Source organism: Anthonomus grandis, chromosome 7, assembly GCF_022605725.1.
Source record: "Anthonomus grandis grandis chromosome 7, icAntGran1.3, whole genome shotgun sequence".
Lineage (NCBI taxonomy): Eukaryota > Metazoa > Arthropoda > Insecta > Coleoptera > Curculionidae > Anthonomus > Anthonomus grandis.
Window position 1 is genome coordinate 11,315,786 of NC_065552.1, and position 20,367 is coordinate 11,336,152.

General features: G+C 33.2%; 1 protein-coding gene across 3 annotated transcripts in view; it reads left to right on the forward strand.

Moving 5' to 3' along the window:
- Positions 1-20,367, forward strand: part of LOC126738818 (teneurin-a) — a 1,182,227-nt gene that overhangs the window by 190,132 nt on the left and 971,728 nt on the right. For all 3 annotated transcript variants that reach the window (XM_050444260.1, XM_050444261.1, XM_050444262.1), the window contains exon 4: positions 12,810-12,965. In XM_050444260.1, the coding sequence (XP_050300217.1) occupies positions 12,810-12,965 (156 nt within the window). The remainder of the gene's footprint in view (positions 1-12,809; positions 12,966-20,367) is intronic.

The window sequence follows — 20,367 nt, forward strand, 5'->3', positions numbered from 1 at the left end:
AAGGAACAAACACTAGGCAGGAGAGGAGGAGGGAGAATATATATTAGAACGGAATTTCAGTTTAAGCCCATTAAATTAACAACACCGTAGAGTTGTGAAGCTGTGGGATAAAAATTGTGTCATATAAAACATAATTTTCTTTTTTTTATAATTTGTATCTCCCGCCCTTATCTGACATTGATTTTTTTATGGATATTCTTAAGGATCTGTTGAGCCTACGGATCCACTCTATGATTTTATTATTCTTTAAACTTAAGCTCTCTAAAATACAAGAAAGCTTAAATCTTACTTACCGTTTCTCCGAGCCTATTCATATAACTACTAACAATCATTCTCAAAACAAAATCAGGGCTTTCAAAAGATCATTGTTTTAGTTTAGTTTTTAATCAGGCCTTAAAAATCCGTAGAAAATATAGCGAATATCGGAATTAACCAAACACTTTATCTGAAGCCTTCCATTATGAAGCTATGCATTATTATTGTCATTATTTTTATTATTATAGATTTTCTGCCAACCGGCAATTGCGCTTCCCCCTGGAGAAGAAAGATCATTAACTTATCCCAGATGAAGGAGGATAAAGAAGATAAGGATGGAGTCCTTTCCATGTTATCGGACTCTGTTTTTTAACTTGATTTATAAATAATACACTTAAACTAAAATTACGTTATTCTTAGACTAGCTGACGTTATCTGCATTTCCAACGCATACGCACACTATAAGCTAATGCATCGCCGATTTCTGCATTAGCTTATAGAGGCTTTCCTTAAGGTTGAGTAATTTTATGCTTTCGATCACGCTCTTTGGTATTACTCCTATTATTGACCCAATAATTGGAATTACCCGCACTTCTCTCATTTCCCTTTGTTTTCTTATCTGGTGTTCTAGATCCCTGTACTTAATAATTTTTTCATTATGTTTAGCTCTTAGGTTATTATCAGGAATAGCTACAGCAATAAGGGTTGTCTTCCTAGAAATTATATCGATTAGTATTTGGTCAGATTTATTGTTACTTACTCATTGGTCTGTAGGTACAGTGCGATCCCAATACAATTTATGTTGTTCATTTTTAGAAACTGGTTTCGGCTTATTATAGTTATAATATGGTACCTTGGCTGCTGATAAGACGTTTAGTTTTTCTGCGAGCTCTTGATGCAGTATCTTTGCAACTAACTTGCCGTTTTTTATATTCCTTATAAAAGATGGAAAAGTTTGACATCCACCGGTGACATGCTGAATGGGCTCCGTTGTCTCACTTCTGTTATTTTGTACCGTGGGGTCACCTACGACAAACTTTAAATAATTTCTTGTTGGGATCACTTGATCTTGGATAGCCACAAGGAAACCTTTGGTTTCGGAGAAAAACTGTCCCGAAGTCAATCAGTAGTTCGACGCCGCTATATCAGCACACTTTTATTAAACATCGTGAACATGCCTTTTATGTAGTGGTTTTCCCATCCAAGCTTGCATTTTTTCTTGCACGGTGCCATAATGTATAAGTAGTTCCAGCTCCTGTAGTTTAAGTGATGTTGAGTCGTGTTTCAGCCTTTCTTAAGAAAAAGGATCGCAAGTTTCTAATTTGCTGAATCACGAATCTTTGCGTTCACGTCATCATTAAAACATGCCCGATGTTCATCCAATTCGATCAGCTGTCAGTTCAGTGTTGTCGGTTTGAGGGTTTCTACTTCAAATAAACTATTAATTCAGTTTTAAAAAGTGCTGTGTTTTCTACATTATCTGAAAGTTGAAAAAGTTAAAGAACTCGACCATACTGATTTTAAATATACCTGCCTATTCGTTTATGATATTTGTTTACCAGATATGTTGTCAATGGTCTAAGCTAATTTCAAATCCAAAAACAGGCTCGTTGGTTCGTCGCATTAATCTTTTATCAAACAGTAACTATATAGTATATATTGTTACTCTTTGCTTTTATTATGAAAATCATGAATATTCATAACTATTCATAATTATAAAACATTTAAATTATGAAATATTTTCGTATGATTATTTGAATGGTTTAGATTCGTACTGAGGAGCTCTATAAGACAAAATGATTTTATCAAATTTAACGAGGTTTTTCTTGATCATAACCGACCATTGAATCTATGTGTTACTTCTATTTTTAGTGATAAAATTGACAGATGCAGAATTTGGTTTAATCCAGCTCTCATAATACCATATTTATGACCAGAGTAAATCAAAGTACAAAATCAAATAAAAAAATATGCATTTCTTTGGAAATAAACTGAAAATGTTATAATCATATTAATCACAAGTTTTTTTTTAATGATTATAAAATTAAATAACGAATTGTAGTATGTAAAATATTTAATCACTTACTTTATAAATACATATAACATTTCACTTTGGGTAAATCACTTATTAGGTTCTTAATATTTTCTAGTAATGTTTAAATTTTGTTTTACATTAAATTTCAACATTTGTGCAAATGTTCGTCTCATGTATTTCTATAATTTATGATTTACAGGATTCACTAGAACTTTCATTACTATCACTTTCTTCATTGGTTAGGTGGATAATAAGCTCTGGAACTTCTTGGATTATGACTTCATGATCATACCAATCTTGAACTAGTTTGTCGGTGTGACACACTTTCGCTTGCCATACTTCTGGCGGACATTTTTCTAAGGCTTGTTCCCACATTTCTAAAATGTTTTTATCTGTATGCCTAACTTCACCAATATGTGTATTATATTAATGTTTTGTATCTGCCCAAATCATTTCAATAGCATTGAACTAACAATGGTAGGGTGGCAATTTTAAAACTTGATGTCCATTGGCTTGTAATAATTGATTTATTTTATATTTCTTCGGTTTTTTATGTAACTTTGCTAAGCTCAACAATTCTGTTTTAAACATCTGCTTATCAAATGGAATTTCATTCTTCTCGAGCCACTTAACAATTTCACCTCTTTTCGAAGAATATGATGGTTCTTTTCTAACTCAACTGAATGATATGGAGCATTATCCATTACAATTAAAGATGGTTCTTCTAAATTTTGAATTAATTGATTTTCTACCCACTTTGTGAAGTTCTCACTATTCATTTCTCCATGATAATCCATCAGTTTCGATTTACTAGCAAAAACCAAATTACTGTTTCATCGAGAAAAACTAGTTGACGTGTAAATTTTGAATGTTTATTTTCCAAATATTTTCTGAAAAATGCTGTTCTCATTTAAGCTATATTAGGTGTCTTCATTTATGTTCTTCAGTTATCATTTTTCTTGTATTTAAGCCCCAAATGACAAAGGAAGGTTCGTACAGATCCATAGCTTATATCAACTATTTCTTTTTGGCATAGCTCATCTTTAAGCCGTTGTATGGTTACATGTTTCTCTGAGAGTATAATAACAATATACCATTTTTGCCATTTTTTAAAATATATAACTTACTTTGTGCATACATATTATATAATACATTTCGAACCTCCATTTTAGTATCCTCATTCAGGTCGAGGGTTTTGGTTTTTCTTCGAGACCTATTTTTTCCAGGTGTTGAAGGCCGCGCATTTTGATCTTTGAATATTTTGATGCCGGTTACAGTTCTTGAGCTGATTTTCAGGTCATGAGCAACTCTCTATAAAGTTTTTCATATTATCAGATGTTGAATAAAAATGGTATTATTTACCTCTTGAACTGCGTTTAGAGAAATAAGCGGACCATTATTATCTCTTTCAGCCTTAAAATAATCAATGAGATTCCCAACAAGGACACGTGCTTGAGAATTCAAGCGTTTGCCCTGCATCTTAAGTATATGTAATAATAATTATAACAGAGTAGCAACTCCTGATTATTATTTAAACACTAGTAAAAGTTATGAAAACAACTGTATAAATATAATAATAAAAAGAAATAAAATTGTAACCGCAAATAAGCACACAAACTGCTGAAAGTCTAAATATCAAAAAATAAAACTACAAAACGACAACGCCAATGGTCTGGGTCAAATATCGATTGTCGAAAACACGAATATTATTTTTCTTTGTTTAACATATGGCATTTATCCTTGTTTGACACATGGTTTTTGGAATACGTATTTCTTTTCGAGTCAAGGCATACGTTCAATATTCTCTAAGTTTCTGACGCTACTATAATAGTATACTGATTGTCTTGAATATATGTAAAGAATGATGACGTGAATGCAAAGATATATTGATCGAACTATAGGTCCTTCTATAGGACTGCGGGGATGATGCTTATTGGCTTTCGTTAGGAACTTTTGTTGTAATCTTCCTTTGCAAATTTCGATGTCCGTTTTAGTGCATCCTATAATATCAAAAGAGTTAATGAACTGACTCCATATATATTAATAGCTTTAAATAACTGTTGGGAAAAGTCACCATATCGCTATGCGTTCCCATTCTTATTAGCGGTGTGGAATTGTCAGCGGCGGCGTTGAAAGTCATCGAGTGACAGTCAGTTATCGCGGTTGGTGCTTCCCTGATGTATTGGTTTTTTGTTGACCGATCCGCGTTTTATGTAATTGTAAAATACAGTAGTAAAGGATATGTTACAATTTATTGGTGGTTTAACTTGCATTCATATAAAGTAGATGCTCTACTCTTGTTAGTTCTCTATTATCCTCTTTTAGGCCAAATTCATAACTAGTTGAACTGAGTTGGCTAGAGAGTGGGTTCATGGCAAGGAAGAACCAAAGTAGACTTCGGAAATCTCCCTAGAATATACCCCTAGGAATAGGAATAATATTAGTTCCAATGCAGTTACCGTTAGGCATCTGAAGTTTTGTTAATGCTCACCAAGATGCCATAGTGAATTATAAAAAGGAAATTATTTATTGGAGTTATTATTATTATTGTCAATATTATTATTAAATATTTAAAGTGTTATTATCTTAATTATTTCAAATCAAAATAAGTCACAACTTTGTACTTCACTTTCCTTGCCTAATTTAAGATAATATCAACGGAATTTTAACGATTTATGACGACAGATTAAAACAATATTAATGACTACGCAATAGTTACTTTTGTTATTCGGAACAAATGAAAATTTAACTGTCTAAATTTCTAATACTTTACAGATTCATATAAATCAAAGGTCAATAATTATAGTTCCAGAGGTAAAAAATTTGCATATTATACTTGATTCTTGGCTTTCATTTGAATCGCACCTTAGGGGGAAACTTGGGCAGAATTATCTGCGACTATATTTTTTCTCTTAAAAAACACCTGTCATTCAAATCTTAGTACCTTTCATGTAACATATTAATTTTATTTTTATTTGATTATGAAGACATTGTTTACCACAGCTCTCTGACGGCACCAGTATCATATATTTTCATCTATCTATAGAATATTAAACACTGGAAACCTATCTTACCTAAGGGCCCTTTTTGTTCCTGGTCAACATTCCTATTTGACCAAGACAAATTTGTTATACAGCGACACTCTGCGCCATATTTTCAAAAAGCTTTTAGGTTTGTTGCTGTTCAAATCTGAGACCACTTGCCAAACGATGTTAAGGGGTTGTTTTATAGTTTTTTCCTACAGACAATGAAGTTGCTATTGTTGCGGGAGTGAAATATTGATATACTGGATGATTCGCGACCCACTGTATATACATTTGTAGAGTATAAGGCATGGCTGGGATATAATCAAGTGGATAATTAAATTGATTAATTCAGCTTTTTTACCAACATACAGGGTAATTTTTGTACTTTGGAATTTTTCTTTTTTTTTAATTTTTTTTTATTCAGAAAGTAGCATGAGTCCTTTAATTTTTTTCTGTGAGATAACCTGTATATCGGAACTGAGTTTTTTGACTTTTTTCCTAATACTCAAGAAAAATACGCCACTATGTTGAGTGACACTGTAAAATTCTTTTTAGCGATGTATGTATTAAAGCTATACCTCAGCAATACTGAAGAAAACATCCAGAAAGCTATTATGTAGACCTACGGCTGCTAAATAAAAATTAATTTCTATAAATTTGCTTAAACTCAGCAAGTAAGTCTGGGATTTTTGACACGTGTCTTTAAAATGTCATTTAGCTATGCACGTTTTTCGTTTCTGTTTGATGTTGCTTATTAAAATCAACAAATATTGTTCTTCATCTGCAGAAAGTTTGTACGTTTCAATTCAGTAAAACCTTATTTACAAATATTGAGTGGGCAGATTTTGTATTTGTGTACAGATTCTGTAATGGTAACGGAGCTACTGCACAAGTATACAGAAAACGATTTCCCAATTGGAGAATTTCAAATTACCAAACCTTTGCCGCAACTTTTAATACATTTCGTGAGAAGAGTAGGTTTCCCTCAACAGAGGTTTATTTGGAAAGGGTTGGTGCTAATAACGTGGTTTAAGAAAAGAATATTCTCAACCTTGTGAGAGAAGATCCCATCACTAGCACAAGGCGAATTTCCGCTTAATTAGCGGTCCCGCAGTCACGAGTATAGAGAACTATAGAAAATTAAAATTTATACCCTTTTCATGTACAAGAGGTACAGAGATGAGACTACTTGCATTCCCTGGCATTTGCTAGGTAACAAATGGATAACAAATTGCCAAAGAAGTATTTTCAGAATGTTATTTACTAATTTAAGCCCAATGCATTCCACCCAAAATACTTATAAATTTAAAGAGAATCTGGGCTCATTTTGGAAAACTTTAAAGTGTCTTAATATAACACCTAAAAATTCAAAGTTACCAGCTTACTCCAGTACTGTTATCGATGCTGAACAATTTAATTCTTTTTTTATTAATGGTATTCCGAAAACTAGTTCCTTACCTCTTAATAATGAAATAAATATCAAATATATTAATAAAGTATACCCTAATAATGAGAACAAGTTTAAGTTTAGGGAGATGAGTAAGAGTGATATTGAGAATATAATATTTAATATGAAGTCTGTCTCCATTGGGTCTGATGCTGTTGGCATTAAGATGATTTCTTTTTTAGTCCCTTACATTACTCCTTATATCACACACATCATCAATAAGGCTCTTTCGTTATCACATTTCCCAGTGAATGGAAAAAGGCGGATTTATAACCCATTCCCAAAGTAAATAGCCCTGCTGAGCTCTCACATTACCGTCCTATAAGCATCCTACCTACCCTTTCCAAAATACTGGAAAAAGCCATGCACTAGCAATTAAAAACGTTTTTTATAAATAATAAAATTATTCCTGATACCCGGTCTGGGTTCAGATCTCGGCATGGTACGGAAACAGCACTATTGCATGTATGCGATGATATTCTTCGCGCTATGGATAATAAAAAAGCTACTGCAATGGTGCTGTTAGACTATAGTAAAGCCATTGATACTCCTAATCATTCTATTTTGCTGGCCAAAAACCAGTGCAAAGAGTACGTCTCGGTTTAGCATTTGCGCAATATGTTGTTATTGGTCAGATGTTCAACTCTATCACTTATTTGCAATTAATTAAACTAATACCGCCATAGGGAATATAAATTCTGATCTTGATGCTATTATGCAGGTGTCTAGTTTCCATAAGCTGGCTCTTAATGCTGCTAAGTTAAAACTATTGGCTTTTGGGATTCCTGTGTGGAATGATTTGGGCGTGAATATCTTCATCCAGGGAGTTATTCTGCAGCCGACTAGCTGCAAAAAAAACTTAGGCATATTTATCAATAATAAACCTAATCTTAAATATCATGTTTCTAATATTTTACAAAAAGCTTACTATAAACTAAAAGTCTTGTACATGTATAAAGTTATTTTATCAACTAGCATTAAGTTAAAGTTAACTCAATCATTAGTCCCCTTAGTGATCAGTTATGCAAGTGTTTTATTCTGGGCAGCCCTTGCTCAAAGAGATAAATATAGCTTGCAAAAATTACAAAATTCTTGCCTAAAATTTAGTTATTGTAATCAAAAATATGACTACGTAACACCATTATTTATCGAATCTCAATGGCTAAGGCTCGAAAAACGATTCAAAGTTTATATGGCTAATGTCATTTATAAAACTGTCCACAGTAGAGTCCCCAGGTACTTGTATAAGAATCTGGTAAGCATTAATGGTTATGATATACGTCATTCTACAAAATTTTTTGTTCCAAGGCATAGAACTACCAAATTTCAAGCCTCATTTAGCTATACCGGTGTTAAAGTCTATAATGCGTTACCTCATGATCTGAAGTGTAGGCACTTACTCGCTTCCTCTAAAAAACTTGCCAAACTCCATTTTAATAATAGTTTTACGTATTTTACGAAATCATGTTTTTTCTTTTTTTCACTTTTTAGTTAACTATATTACTTGATTAAATGTATGATATGATTATGTCTGTGTAGATTCGTTTTGTTTTATAAGCTTAATTATAGTTACTAATTTATAGTTTGAACTTATATATATATATATATATATATTATTTTGAAGTACTATTTTTAAGTGTGCGGTTAATATAAAGGCATAATATAATATAATAATATAAAGGCGTAATATAAAGGCATATTTATTATTATTTACAAAAAGTTGAGTTTTTAATTCAAGAAACTCTTATATATTGGTAAACATAATTATAATAATTGGACCACATTTTTTCTCCGAACGACTGTTATTGTGTATTTAGACTTTCTTCAAAATATTTTACCGGGCCTATTAGAAAAAGTAAATTTAAGAGGCATATATTTCCAATTCGATAAAGCACCCGCGCCTTTAGGAATTGATGTTCGAAATTATCTTGATCAACAATTTGCTGATCGGTGGACTGGACGTGAAGATCCACATCTTTGGCCAGCTAGGTCACCAGACTTTAATCCAGCTTTTTATGGAAACTACGTTTTATGGAAGCATGTAAAAAAAAGTTAACAGTGAAAATCGAAACTAGAGATCAATTAATAAATTGGATACATTTTTATTTTGACGAGGTTTAAGAAAACCCTTAAATGATCACGATCGATTGCAAACCTACAAAAAAGCGTGCACAAAAATTTAGAAAAATCAGTGGTATCCATTTAAAAAAACTTTATCGATTTTAACGCGTTGCCATTCATCTTCTGCCTTTTTGCACCTTTTTAAAAGCTAAAGTCAACTAAGCTATTTAATTCCAATTGCCAGTGGTAATTACAATTTCGAATGATATTCTTAAAAAGACAAAGGTCCATCAACGAAAACTAAATCGATCAATTAAAGATAAGTAATCTTTAATTTACTTTATGAAATAATTTAGTGCAATGACCCTTTGCTTAACCAGAAAAATTGTTTCACAGTGAACTGGATTTATTATTCTAGAAAATGTTGTAAAATTAACGTTTAACTTTTTTCAATTAGTAATTTTGTAAAAAAATATATCAAGTTGTAATAAACAGATGTTATGTAATCTAATATAATGAGGTAAATGGACCGTATTTGAGAAGGGAAGCTGATTTTACTACTTCAGTTTTTCTGGGTACCCTGAGCCAGTCCTCAGTATTTATAATGGGCGGTAAATGTATAAAGAATAAAGTAATAAGTAATTATCATGAAATGAAGCTCGACTTAGCCATAAGTTAGCTTAAAGGAGGATAAAATGGGTCGGACCCTTAGCACATAAAAATTAGCAGCCGTAAAAGCAGTAGTAGCAGTACATCGAGAACTCGCGCGCGCGGTAATGGTAACTAGGCTCCTCGTCAACATTTTTCTGCTCAGGTACTTTTTTCTAACATGCTTATTCCAATGTAGATCCAGGGCAATTGGATAAGAATAAGGAAAGTACAAGGAAGCTGAAAGGAAATATCGGAATAAAATTAACAAATAAAGATTGTCAAGCATAAAGGGTATGTGAATAAACATCGTATAAAAATAAAAAAATAAATCTTTCGATTCAATTGCAATTTATCAACTGTAGATACCAGAATAGTCTTATCCGACTACGTAAAAAAATATTAAAGAAACAAAAATAAAATGAAATAAAAAGATGCATGGGATCAAACCACAAGTTTTTCCGTACATTATTTAAATAGCAATAAAAAACTGATTTACACCTTACATGCTTTAAAAACATTTTTTTAAAACAGAGATTCTAGATATAAGTCTAAAAATTTGGCGGATTAGGCATATTATAGACAGATGCGTAATCTTTCATCAGAACATCAGATATAGTAAACAGTTATGGAGAGCTATTAATAATCTAAGTCTAAAAAATGTCTTTAATCGTTTTATTCCTTTAAATCTCCGAGATCCAAACAAAATTAATGATTATTTTGCTTCAATTTATAGCCCGTTAGGTAGTTGCCCGGAATAAGTTGCTGATTTTCAGAACAAGCAGTTTAAGCATGATCTAAATTTTTCATTTCGATTAGCCAAAATTGAGGAAATTTCTAAAATAGTCCTAAGCCTAAAATCAAATGCACACGGTTGTGATTCAATATCAGCGTCAATGTTGCAACACTGTATTCCAAAGCTATCTCCACATATTACGCATATTATAAACTATTGCCTAGAAACTGGGTATTTCCCTGGTATGTGGAAAATTTCTCTCTTAACACTTTTGGCTAAAATTAATAATCCAACTAATTTCTGCGACCTTAGACTAACTTCAATTATTCCGCTCATCGCTAAAGTTTTGGAAAAGTTTATACAGCCGCAAATTTATGACCTTTATTCCTCACCTCTAATAATATTATTCCGCATAAGCAATCTAGGTTTAGGAAACAACATAGCATCACATCTGTCTTACTAAACGTTACCCAAGAGATAATTTCTGCAATGGATAAAGGTGACTCCACAGCACTTATAATGCTCGACTTTTCCAAGGCATTTGACACCTTGGATCATCATTTGCTTTTTGCAAAATTGGTTTATTATGGCTTTGATAAAGTTTCTTAAATGTTTTTTAGATCCTACCTATTCAACAGAAGGCAAATGGTGATCTTGGAAGATCAGACTTTTTCAAATACCAAATATATAACATCTGGAGTACCTCAGGGATCTGTTTTGGGGCCTCTCTTATTTCTGACGTATGTTTCTGATTTGTTTAGAGTTGTAAAATACTGCCAGATCCAGGGGTTCGCAAATGATATGCAAATTTATCATTCTTTTGAAGTTAAAGCTGTATTAGAGGCATTAAGTAAAATAAACGACGATCTTCCTAGAATTTTCTTCTTTTCCTCTCAATATAGTTTAAAACTCAATCCTTCAAAGTGTTGTGTTATATGCCCTACTTCTAAGAACAAAAAAAGATTTGCATTGAACGGTTTAAAGCTTTTTGTGGGAGGTAATAAAGTATGGTTAAATGTACAAAAAATCTTGGATTGCTTTTGGATGATGAATTGCGTTTTAAGTTACACGTTTTTAATGTCATTAAAAAGTCATACTATTCTTTAAAGCCATTGTATGCAAATAGACATATAATTAATTTTAAAGTAAGGAAAAAACTGTGTGAGTCTTAAGCATTACCTATTATGAATTACCGCAATATTGTTTATTTTCCACGTTTAGACAGACTCACTGCGTACCGTTTGGAAAAGCTGCAAAATCAATGCTACAGATTTATTTATGGACTGAGAGAGTATGAAGAGTCTCTGCAAGGCTATGTGAACTTGGTTGGCTGCGCGTGGAAAATCTATTCTCTTTGCAATTGGCGGTTTTTGTGCATAGACTGCTAGCGTCGTCTACTCCTCCCTACCTTTGCAAAAAACTTACTTTTCGGAAAAATTTGCATGAAGCAAATCTAAGATTTATAAATAAGTCAATTCCTAGATATCAAATATATTCTTTTATCGTAGTTTTCTGTATAATGCTGTGGCAATTTAAAATGACCTTGTTCGGAATCCTATAAAAGAAATGTCAGTAGCGGGTTTCAAGAATAAACTAATGCTGCATTTCTTAACAAAACAGAATAGCTAAATTGTCAGTAGATGTTTCTTATTTTATAATTTTTGATTTTTATGGACCAATAGGTGTATATCTGTTTATTTGTATATTACTATTAGTGTTATTATTATAAATGTAAATTTTTTCTTTCTGTTGTGCTATCTAAAATAATTTTGCTTACATTTTTTAAATAGGTTAAGTGGATTAGCCTCTGGCTAGACTTCGCCTATGTACTCTATTGAAAAGTACAAATAAAGCCATTATTTATTTATTTATTTATATACATTTATAAGACTAAATTCAAGATTTTAAAAAATACCACTCTTTTGGTATATTATATAATTTATCACTCATAAAGTGAAATTTTAACGTCAAAAAAAATTAAAGGTGTATTAAGCAGTTATAATTCAAATATATATTTGCTTAGTCATAAATACTTTTGTATATATTAAAATTTTCTTTAATTAATATTAACTAACTCAAAAAAAAAACCAAAATCAGCCGTTGGAATCGTTTCTAACTAAATATTACAATTAACAAAGATCTCCCGACAATTTTAGCTCTCGGACCAGAAGATTAAGTAAACACTGTTGAATTTTAATGGGGTTCGCAAAATAACACAGCGATGCAAATACTGCGACAACGACATGGAAATTTATACAAAATTAATACTGTGTTATGTAAATATTAGGGAAAGACCGACCCTGTTTTTACGCTTATTCTCTCTTTTTTACATTTAATGAAAATGTTTCGTTTCCATGCATCCACCTTTTTATAAGGGTGAACTTCTCTAGTCATATTACCGGTTAAATATGCAACAAAGCTGTTTTATTAAATTTTTCATTAAACCGCTTGAACGGGGATCTATGAGGAAGATAAAAACGTTGGTTCAGTAGTCATCGATTTAGCTGGTCTAAATCGAAATTTCTTTATTGTATTTCGTAAAAACTTCTTTATTGTTACAGTTATGTATATGATTTTAAACCTATTTTTATATTCATATAGATGTTTCGGAAGATTCACCACCAGAACCGGCCCCACCTGAGATACCACCCCGTGGTGGTTCTTTACACTTATCAACATTACGAAGAAAAGCTGAGTTCCAAATTCTAAGTAACGGTGAAGTGTTATCCTGCGAAGATGTGCCCTATCGCCAAGCTGGTAAGTAATATTGACTTTCCATTATCTCCCTGCATATAAAGCCTATAAGGTATACACAAAACTTATTATTTAGTTTAAGCACATATTAATTATATCAAGATAAACCGACTTATGGCCGTCAAATTTACGACTACGAAAGGAATTCGGACAAACATTTTGAAGGTTGCCAAGAGCGTTATAGCAAAAGTGGAAGTGCTGGGCGTTATCTGTCTTTATATTTATTAATTACACTTTCTTACTACTAGATACAATTTACTGTTTTTTTTTTAAATCTTATTCTTATCGTTTATATTAGCAACATTACGCAACGTACGTGAAAGAAGTATGTCTATACAATCCAATCGCACTTAATTGGTTACTATGTTTGTTGCTATGGAGAACTTCGACCACCAATTCACACATCGTATTTAGTTGTATCTTAGCTAAGTTATCAGTAGCAGGACTTCTTTTGCATTCAATGTTCTTGTAAGTTTGTAAGTTAATTATTCTATGATCACAATTATGTAAATTGCACATGCCGATGCCTCGAAGACGCAGATTGAATCGCCATAAAATAAAGAAACTTATCTTGGACTGAATATTCTGTTTTCGAGAAAAACAGTGTATCTTTTAAAATGATCACATATTCATTTAACTTTGAATATTCCTTATGACTTTTTTGCTGATTTTTTAAATTGAACTTTAGTATATGTAAAAGTTTTAATGTATCTTCTCCTTGCTATCTAGGTAAATTTGTTTTTTTTGTAATTGATTACTATGACTATTTCCAATATTTAATTAATGTTTACTTTGATTTCTATTTTTGATTGAGCAAACAATTCATTTAAAGCAACTAGTTTTCCATTAACTCTCGTGGTGATCCGCGAGAATAAAAACACTTGTGTCGCATACATTTAACGTCTTATTATCGTTAATTTCTATACAGTGACCGCCTAAAGTTCCACATAAATCCGATAAAACTTAGAGACATGATTTTTTGAGAAAACGCTCGGACCCGTTGATTTTTATTTTAAGTTGCACATTATTTCACATAAATTTTTGTATACAGGGTGGAACAAATCGTAAACTTGATGATAGGTCTAAAGTTGTTAAGGTGTTCTAGAAAGTTCCGTTAGCTCTGCGTCGCTTTTGTCCCAGAGAATGAATGTGTCATGTGTTTCATGTTATAGCGTGTTCTTCAAACCACTCTATGTAAATGTTGGCTACGACTATAGATAGTGGGAATCCCAATAAAGTCCTTTGCTCTGGGCGTAAAACGTATCTTTGACTTGAAAGTAGGAATTACGATGACAAACTTCCAAAATACCCATCACTTCCCCAAGTAGAAGTTCAGTGCGTTCACCATGAAAGTTCATTCCTCGATGGGCACAATCATATACAGACTCAACATCAAAGCTTACTAAGCTGTCACCGGGTTCAATGTTGGTGGCCTGAAGTAGTTCGACGAAGCGGGTTGAGTTTTTGACGACTGATTCCGTGTTCCCTCGCAGTGATCTAACCCTTTCACTGCTAAGTTAGCTTTTTACGCCGTGCCGGCCGTGCGGCACTTTCTAGCCCAAAACGCATATCTACATCCGGAGCAGCGTATGGCTAATTTAAATTAGTATTTTTTTTATTTATTTATATATTATATTTATTTTACCAGCTTGTAGAACTCGCCAAAAGAAGTTGAGTTACTCTCACTGAAATACTCAACCTTGAAAACACCCTGGTATAAGTTAAAAATTTGTAAAATATCTTTTTAATTTTTTTTGCTAGGGAATAAAAAAAACATATTCCATGCAAAAAATTTATAATAACAAAAACTTAAATTTATAAACAAAATAAACAACTAAACAAAAAATATACATTCTGGGAGGTTAGAAAAACCATCAAATAAAACAAAATAAAAAAACTTTATAAATTCCTATGATATTTTACAAAAGTCAGTAATATTTGCAGGAATGGTATCTTTCGAAACAAATCAAAAGGCAAAGCGGCACATCGCATAGTGCACACATATAACGCGTATCGCTTCTTTTTCCATGTTTTGAACACACAATGCATTTTCTTTGTGCAAATTTTTTGGCAGCGGTTGCGGGAATCATGGAAACAAAATGACGCTCAGTTAGTCGTAAAGGGTTATCTCCATCTGCTGACCTTCTTCCACTTCTGCTGTGCTGCTGTGGCAGATGATGTGCTTCTAAAATCTGCTTTATGAGCTGCCCTTGAAAATCTAGCAGAGAAATGTTTTTACCGATTACCATTTTGTAAACAACATGTGAGTTCAATAAACTTAAGTCCAGTAAATGAAAAAAAAGTTTTTTGTACCACTTTACGATTTTACGTACGCATTCTACCGAACTTAGTAACATATCGCTGCGATCTACCGCTCCCATATTTTCATTGTAGTTTAGTACACATACTGGTTTCCTTATTTCTTCTTTTGTGGTTCTGTTTACTTTTCCAGAATCCTTCATGTCACTGTTGTGAAAAGTCGAAAGCATTCGAACTTCTCGTTTGTCCTTCCACTTTACAGCTAAAAGCTGATCCGTCGACATATATTCAATTTCTCCTGACTTTAGGTTTTTAGACAGATTCGGTAAATTTCTCCTATTTTTCCTGACGGTTCCACATGCGTTTGTCTTATTTTTATGTAAATAGGTAAACAATGCGGGACTTGTATACCAGTTGTCTACGTACAACGAATGACCTTTGCTCAAATATCGCTCAAGAAAAGTTAGAACAATATTACCAGATATTCCAATATCCTTGTCAAGATATTTCTTTTTTTTTATTTCTGGTGCAGCTCCGACATAAATAATAAAGTCTAAAACGTACCCCGTTTCACAGTCACATAGAAGAAAAAATTTTATTCCAAACCGATGTCGTTTGGAAGGTATGTATTGCTTGAAAAATACCCGTCCCTTGAACAGCAGCAAGCTTTCGTCTAAGCATAAGTTTTGAAACGGATATAAGGTTTTAGTAAATACATCCCTCAAATGGTCAATGATGTATCTTAGTTTCCATAAAACGTCATTCTCCGGTTTTTTGTTATTATCTGTAAAATGTAACATTCGAAGAAGCAAAAGGAATCTATCCCTGGGCATTATTTGCAAAAAAATAGGAGTGGCTAAAAGTTTATCATTCGTCCAATAACTATTTATTGATTTTTTTTTCACTTGCGACATAAGAAAATTTGTTGCTATAAAGCAGTAAATTTCGCTAGAATCGGTATTTTTCCAACGATTTACCCTCGAACTTTTGGATAACTCTGTATTTTCTGTAACGAATATGGAGTAAAGGTTTGTTTGTTTGAGCCGCGACGTATTGGGTTACATTTTCATCAAAAAATATTTTGAAACAATCCAGTGCCGTACTAGACATGTCTAACTGGGGAATCAGACAGCCAGACGTACTGTTATCAAAATTATGTACTACAGGAGACAGATCAGATGATTTCCAAATGTAATCTGATTTAAATTTTTTAGTGGGTACAACCAGATCTTCTTCTTCCGACTCGGAATCAGATGAGGATATAATACTCGGTAAATTATCTTCTTCCACGTAATTTTGCTTACTTGAAGTACTTGGACCAGCAGTAGGTTCACTGTCGTCTAACCAGCCATAATCGTCTGAATTGCTGACGACATCATCATCTTCACTTTCGCTGTTAGCCAGAATTTGATACAACTCATCGTCCGTATAAAATTTTGGTTTAAATGGCATTTTGAAACAGCAAAACAATAACCTCCCTTCAATAATTCAATCAGCATACTAAACAAACAAGATCGAGACGATTCGCACAAGTTGAAAAGTAACCCCACCCCCCACTAAAATATTTCGGCGCGTGGATGGCTCTAGGCGGTTCCAATGCGTCTTTAAATATCACCATTTTTAATCGTGTTTATACGGCCAGAGCAGCTTGTCGTTAAATAATTTCTTTGACGCAATATATACGCCTGGAGCAGTTAAAGGGCTAATGATGCTCAATAAAAACCTAGAAAGTTTGGATGTTGGCCAATCCCCGGAGTTCGTAATAGGTCGTAACGGCATCTGTTCCTTATGTATTTTGGGTCGTCCATAGAACTGTGGTGGTTTGCTGTGGTGTAAAGCAAGTTCGGTCCATAGTGCATCCGAAATATGAGCTGAATACTTCTTGAGTACCCGGTAGACTCTTTCCTTTACTCTTGGTGTAGACCGCTGTTGAGGACTTTTTGAACTTTGTTCTTATGAATATTCAAGTCCATTATGACTGTTTTGCATTGCCCTCGTCTGCCGGATTGAACCTGATGTCGGTGCCCATTTTTAAATCTCTGAGTGCGGTCTATTTTACTCTGGAGGTATTTGTTTTTGGTGGGTACTTCGTCAGTTGGTTCAGGGTGCTCCTTACCTTATAGTGAAGTTGACGATTTCTGCTGAAGTAATTACATCCAAAATCGATTTTTTTAATGGCAAAATTAAGTCCTTTTCTTAGAACTTCTTTCTCGGCTTCACAAAGGATACTCTTTGATAAATTAATTATGGTTTTTACAGCGGATAAAAAGCCATTCATCTCGCGGTTGCTTGTGGTATTTAACTTTTGCATTTTCGATCAATGTCTAGTCTTTATATTTTCTCTAAACTTTTGACAAGCATAGTCTATTTTGGCAAAAATCATTTTTTAGTCTTAATCTTGAGTGAGTTCTTTGTTGTCTTTTTTTGATTTCGTGAAAGCGTTGTCCACAGTCATACATATATTTTATGGGTAAAGTTAGAATAACGGTTAAACTTAGGTTTACCCGGATAAACTGCACAATACCCAGAAAACATGGGTAAAGTCCAAAATATTAATAAAATTATACACGTTTTGGGCTTTACCCGGGTAATCCGCCTTGGCGTGGTTAATGTTAAAAAATAACGCCATAAATATTTGGAGTAATTTATTTAATAAAAAAAAACAGATTTTACAAATCAAAGGTTACACTAAAACTGTATCCTAACAAAGTAAAAGATAATATAATCTATTTGTTCAAACAAGACAAGCTGCTGTGACATTTCGAGTTACAAAGATTTCCAATAGCTTTACATTTACATTTATTGGTCACGTATTTAGTTTTACAATTGCATCGTTTATAACCTTGACCTCCGAAAAGTGACTGTTCGTTTGCAAGTTGTGTTAAATTTTTCTTTTCCGGTGATACACTTTCCATATCAATAAGCTTCTCACTGCACACAGAAAATACAAATCGTCGTCAGTTTTCTCGATAACTGTCATGAGAATGTTTCTAAAATCACCCCTTCCTCGATCAACGTCTGGAATTTTTACTCTCACTGTATCTCCAACAGAACATGGGGAAAACTTTGAATTAGATAAAGCTTTCATCTTCTTTGCTTGATTTTCTAAATTTCTTTTTGCGTCTAGTCTGTTTGACTGTATATTCCTTTGGTACAAGCAAAGTTCACACCTTATATTCCCTGATGTATTTAAATTGTCACACTCTACACACTTGCTCTGATTTTCTGAAGTTTCTGTATTACTAGCGTTTTCTCAATAATTATTGTTGCCATTTTCCATATTGCTACCTTCAGTAATATCTTCTTGCAAATTGTCTGGTTCTGGGTCACTATCCATAGACTGGTTTATATTTATTTCTTGTTGAGGCTGTTCACCTAAACCAAATTCCCTTACCACTTTCTCGAGCTCTTCTTCGGTGCGTAGATTTTCAATAGCTTCTTTCGAAAAAGCTGATGTGGATAGGCCGACTTTAATATCATGCCCAAACATGGCGGCATAAGGAGCTTGTTTTATCCCATCATGGTATGCCCTATTTTCCATCCACGTCATAAGCATGTTCTGTATATCTTGATTTGCTCTTTCCACGCTGCCTTGTGACTGACTGTGACGTGGTTTCCCATGGACTATTTTAAGGCCACACCACATCGTACATAACTCTTCAATGACATAGTTGGCGAACTCCCGGCCGTTGTCCGATTATAGTATAGATGGGGCGCCAAAAATACAAAATATGTCTACCAGGCTCTTAGCTACTTCCTCAGCCCTTTTCGACGTTAATGGACGTATTTGAACAAACTTAGTTAAGTGGTCCTGGTACACCATAATAAATTTGTATTCTCTAGCCGGATGGGATTGCATGTCAAGTAGATCCACTTGACAACGGCTGTTCATCTCCGAAAAAACCATTGGTTTAACCACAAGTCCTTTTTTGGCAGATTTCAGTTTATTTTGTCACTCTTCACACAAGCGCAGATATAACTTAATAACATTTTGAGTTATATTCTTGTACTTTTTTTTACATTTGCTTTCCATACGGTGCTTACCGCCATGTCCTATAGCTAAATGTGCATCATGCAAAATGTCAAACATTTCGTCGTTTGTAACGTAATATTTAATGCTAGATTCACCTGACGATACACGAATAGTAAGCTTTTCAACGCCCCTAACAGAACATATGTCAAACCTCTTTAACCGCCGATATTGTGGCGTAGTCTTAGAGTTTTTTGCCAACTTGACTGATTGTAACATTTCTTGGTATTGTTCATTATTAAAAACTATTTGCACTTTTCGTAGATACCAACTCGTTAAAAACTTCATAAAAACGCTGTGCTTAAAGCGCACGTCCACTCTCTTCGGTTGCCATTTTAGAACTGAACTGAACGTGATGAACGATGATGCAATAATAATTCCTACATCCAACTTTACCCACGCAAAAGCGGATAGAACGCGGTTTACCCGGGTAAAATCCGAAATCTGTGTAATTTCAATATTGTTTCGGACTTTACCCATGTTTCCTGAGTATTGTGCAGTTTATCCGGGTAAACCTAAATTTAACCGTTATTCTAACTTTACCCGTAACATATACAATAAATATTATCTACACCACTGCATTCTCCGAAAAAAAAACCTATAAGAATATTATTTTAACTTTTTGATAAGTTGTAGGATAATGAAGACTCATAGTCTCAAATTTTAAAATTTAAAAAAATGAGCTATAAAGTTTTTGTTAACGGCATTTTTAGCTTTACAGAAAACTAGCACGCTCTTACGAAAACCAAATAACGTTAAAAATAACGGAGACATACGGCAAAAGTATGCAAAATGGAACTGCCTATACATTGTTATTTTGTAAATAAGTCAGTACATTGTTATTTTGTAAATAAGACAGTAAGCCGTTTAATACAGTTTTTAATATTCCTAAATTGTACATAGTATTGCCCTTTTCACGATCAAGCAAATTAAGAGTAAGTTTGACATTTACCAGCAAATATTCAAGAACATAAAAAGAGAATTTCAACAGAATGCATTAAAACTTTTATCATTCAAAATAATTGCGAAACTACTTTATCACTGCCACGCTCATAATCATTTTCATTTTGCAGTACAGTCTTATTTAACCTTTGTTTTTTTTTTTGAGTGCAGCTT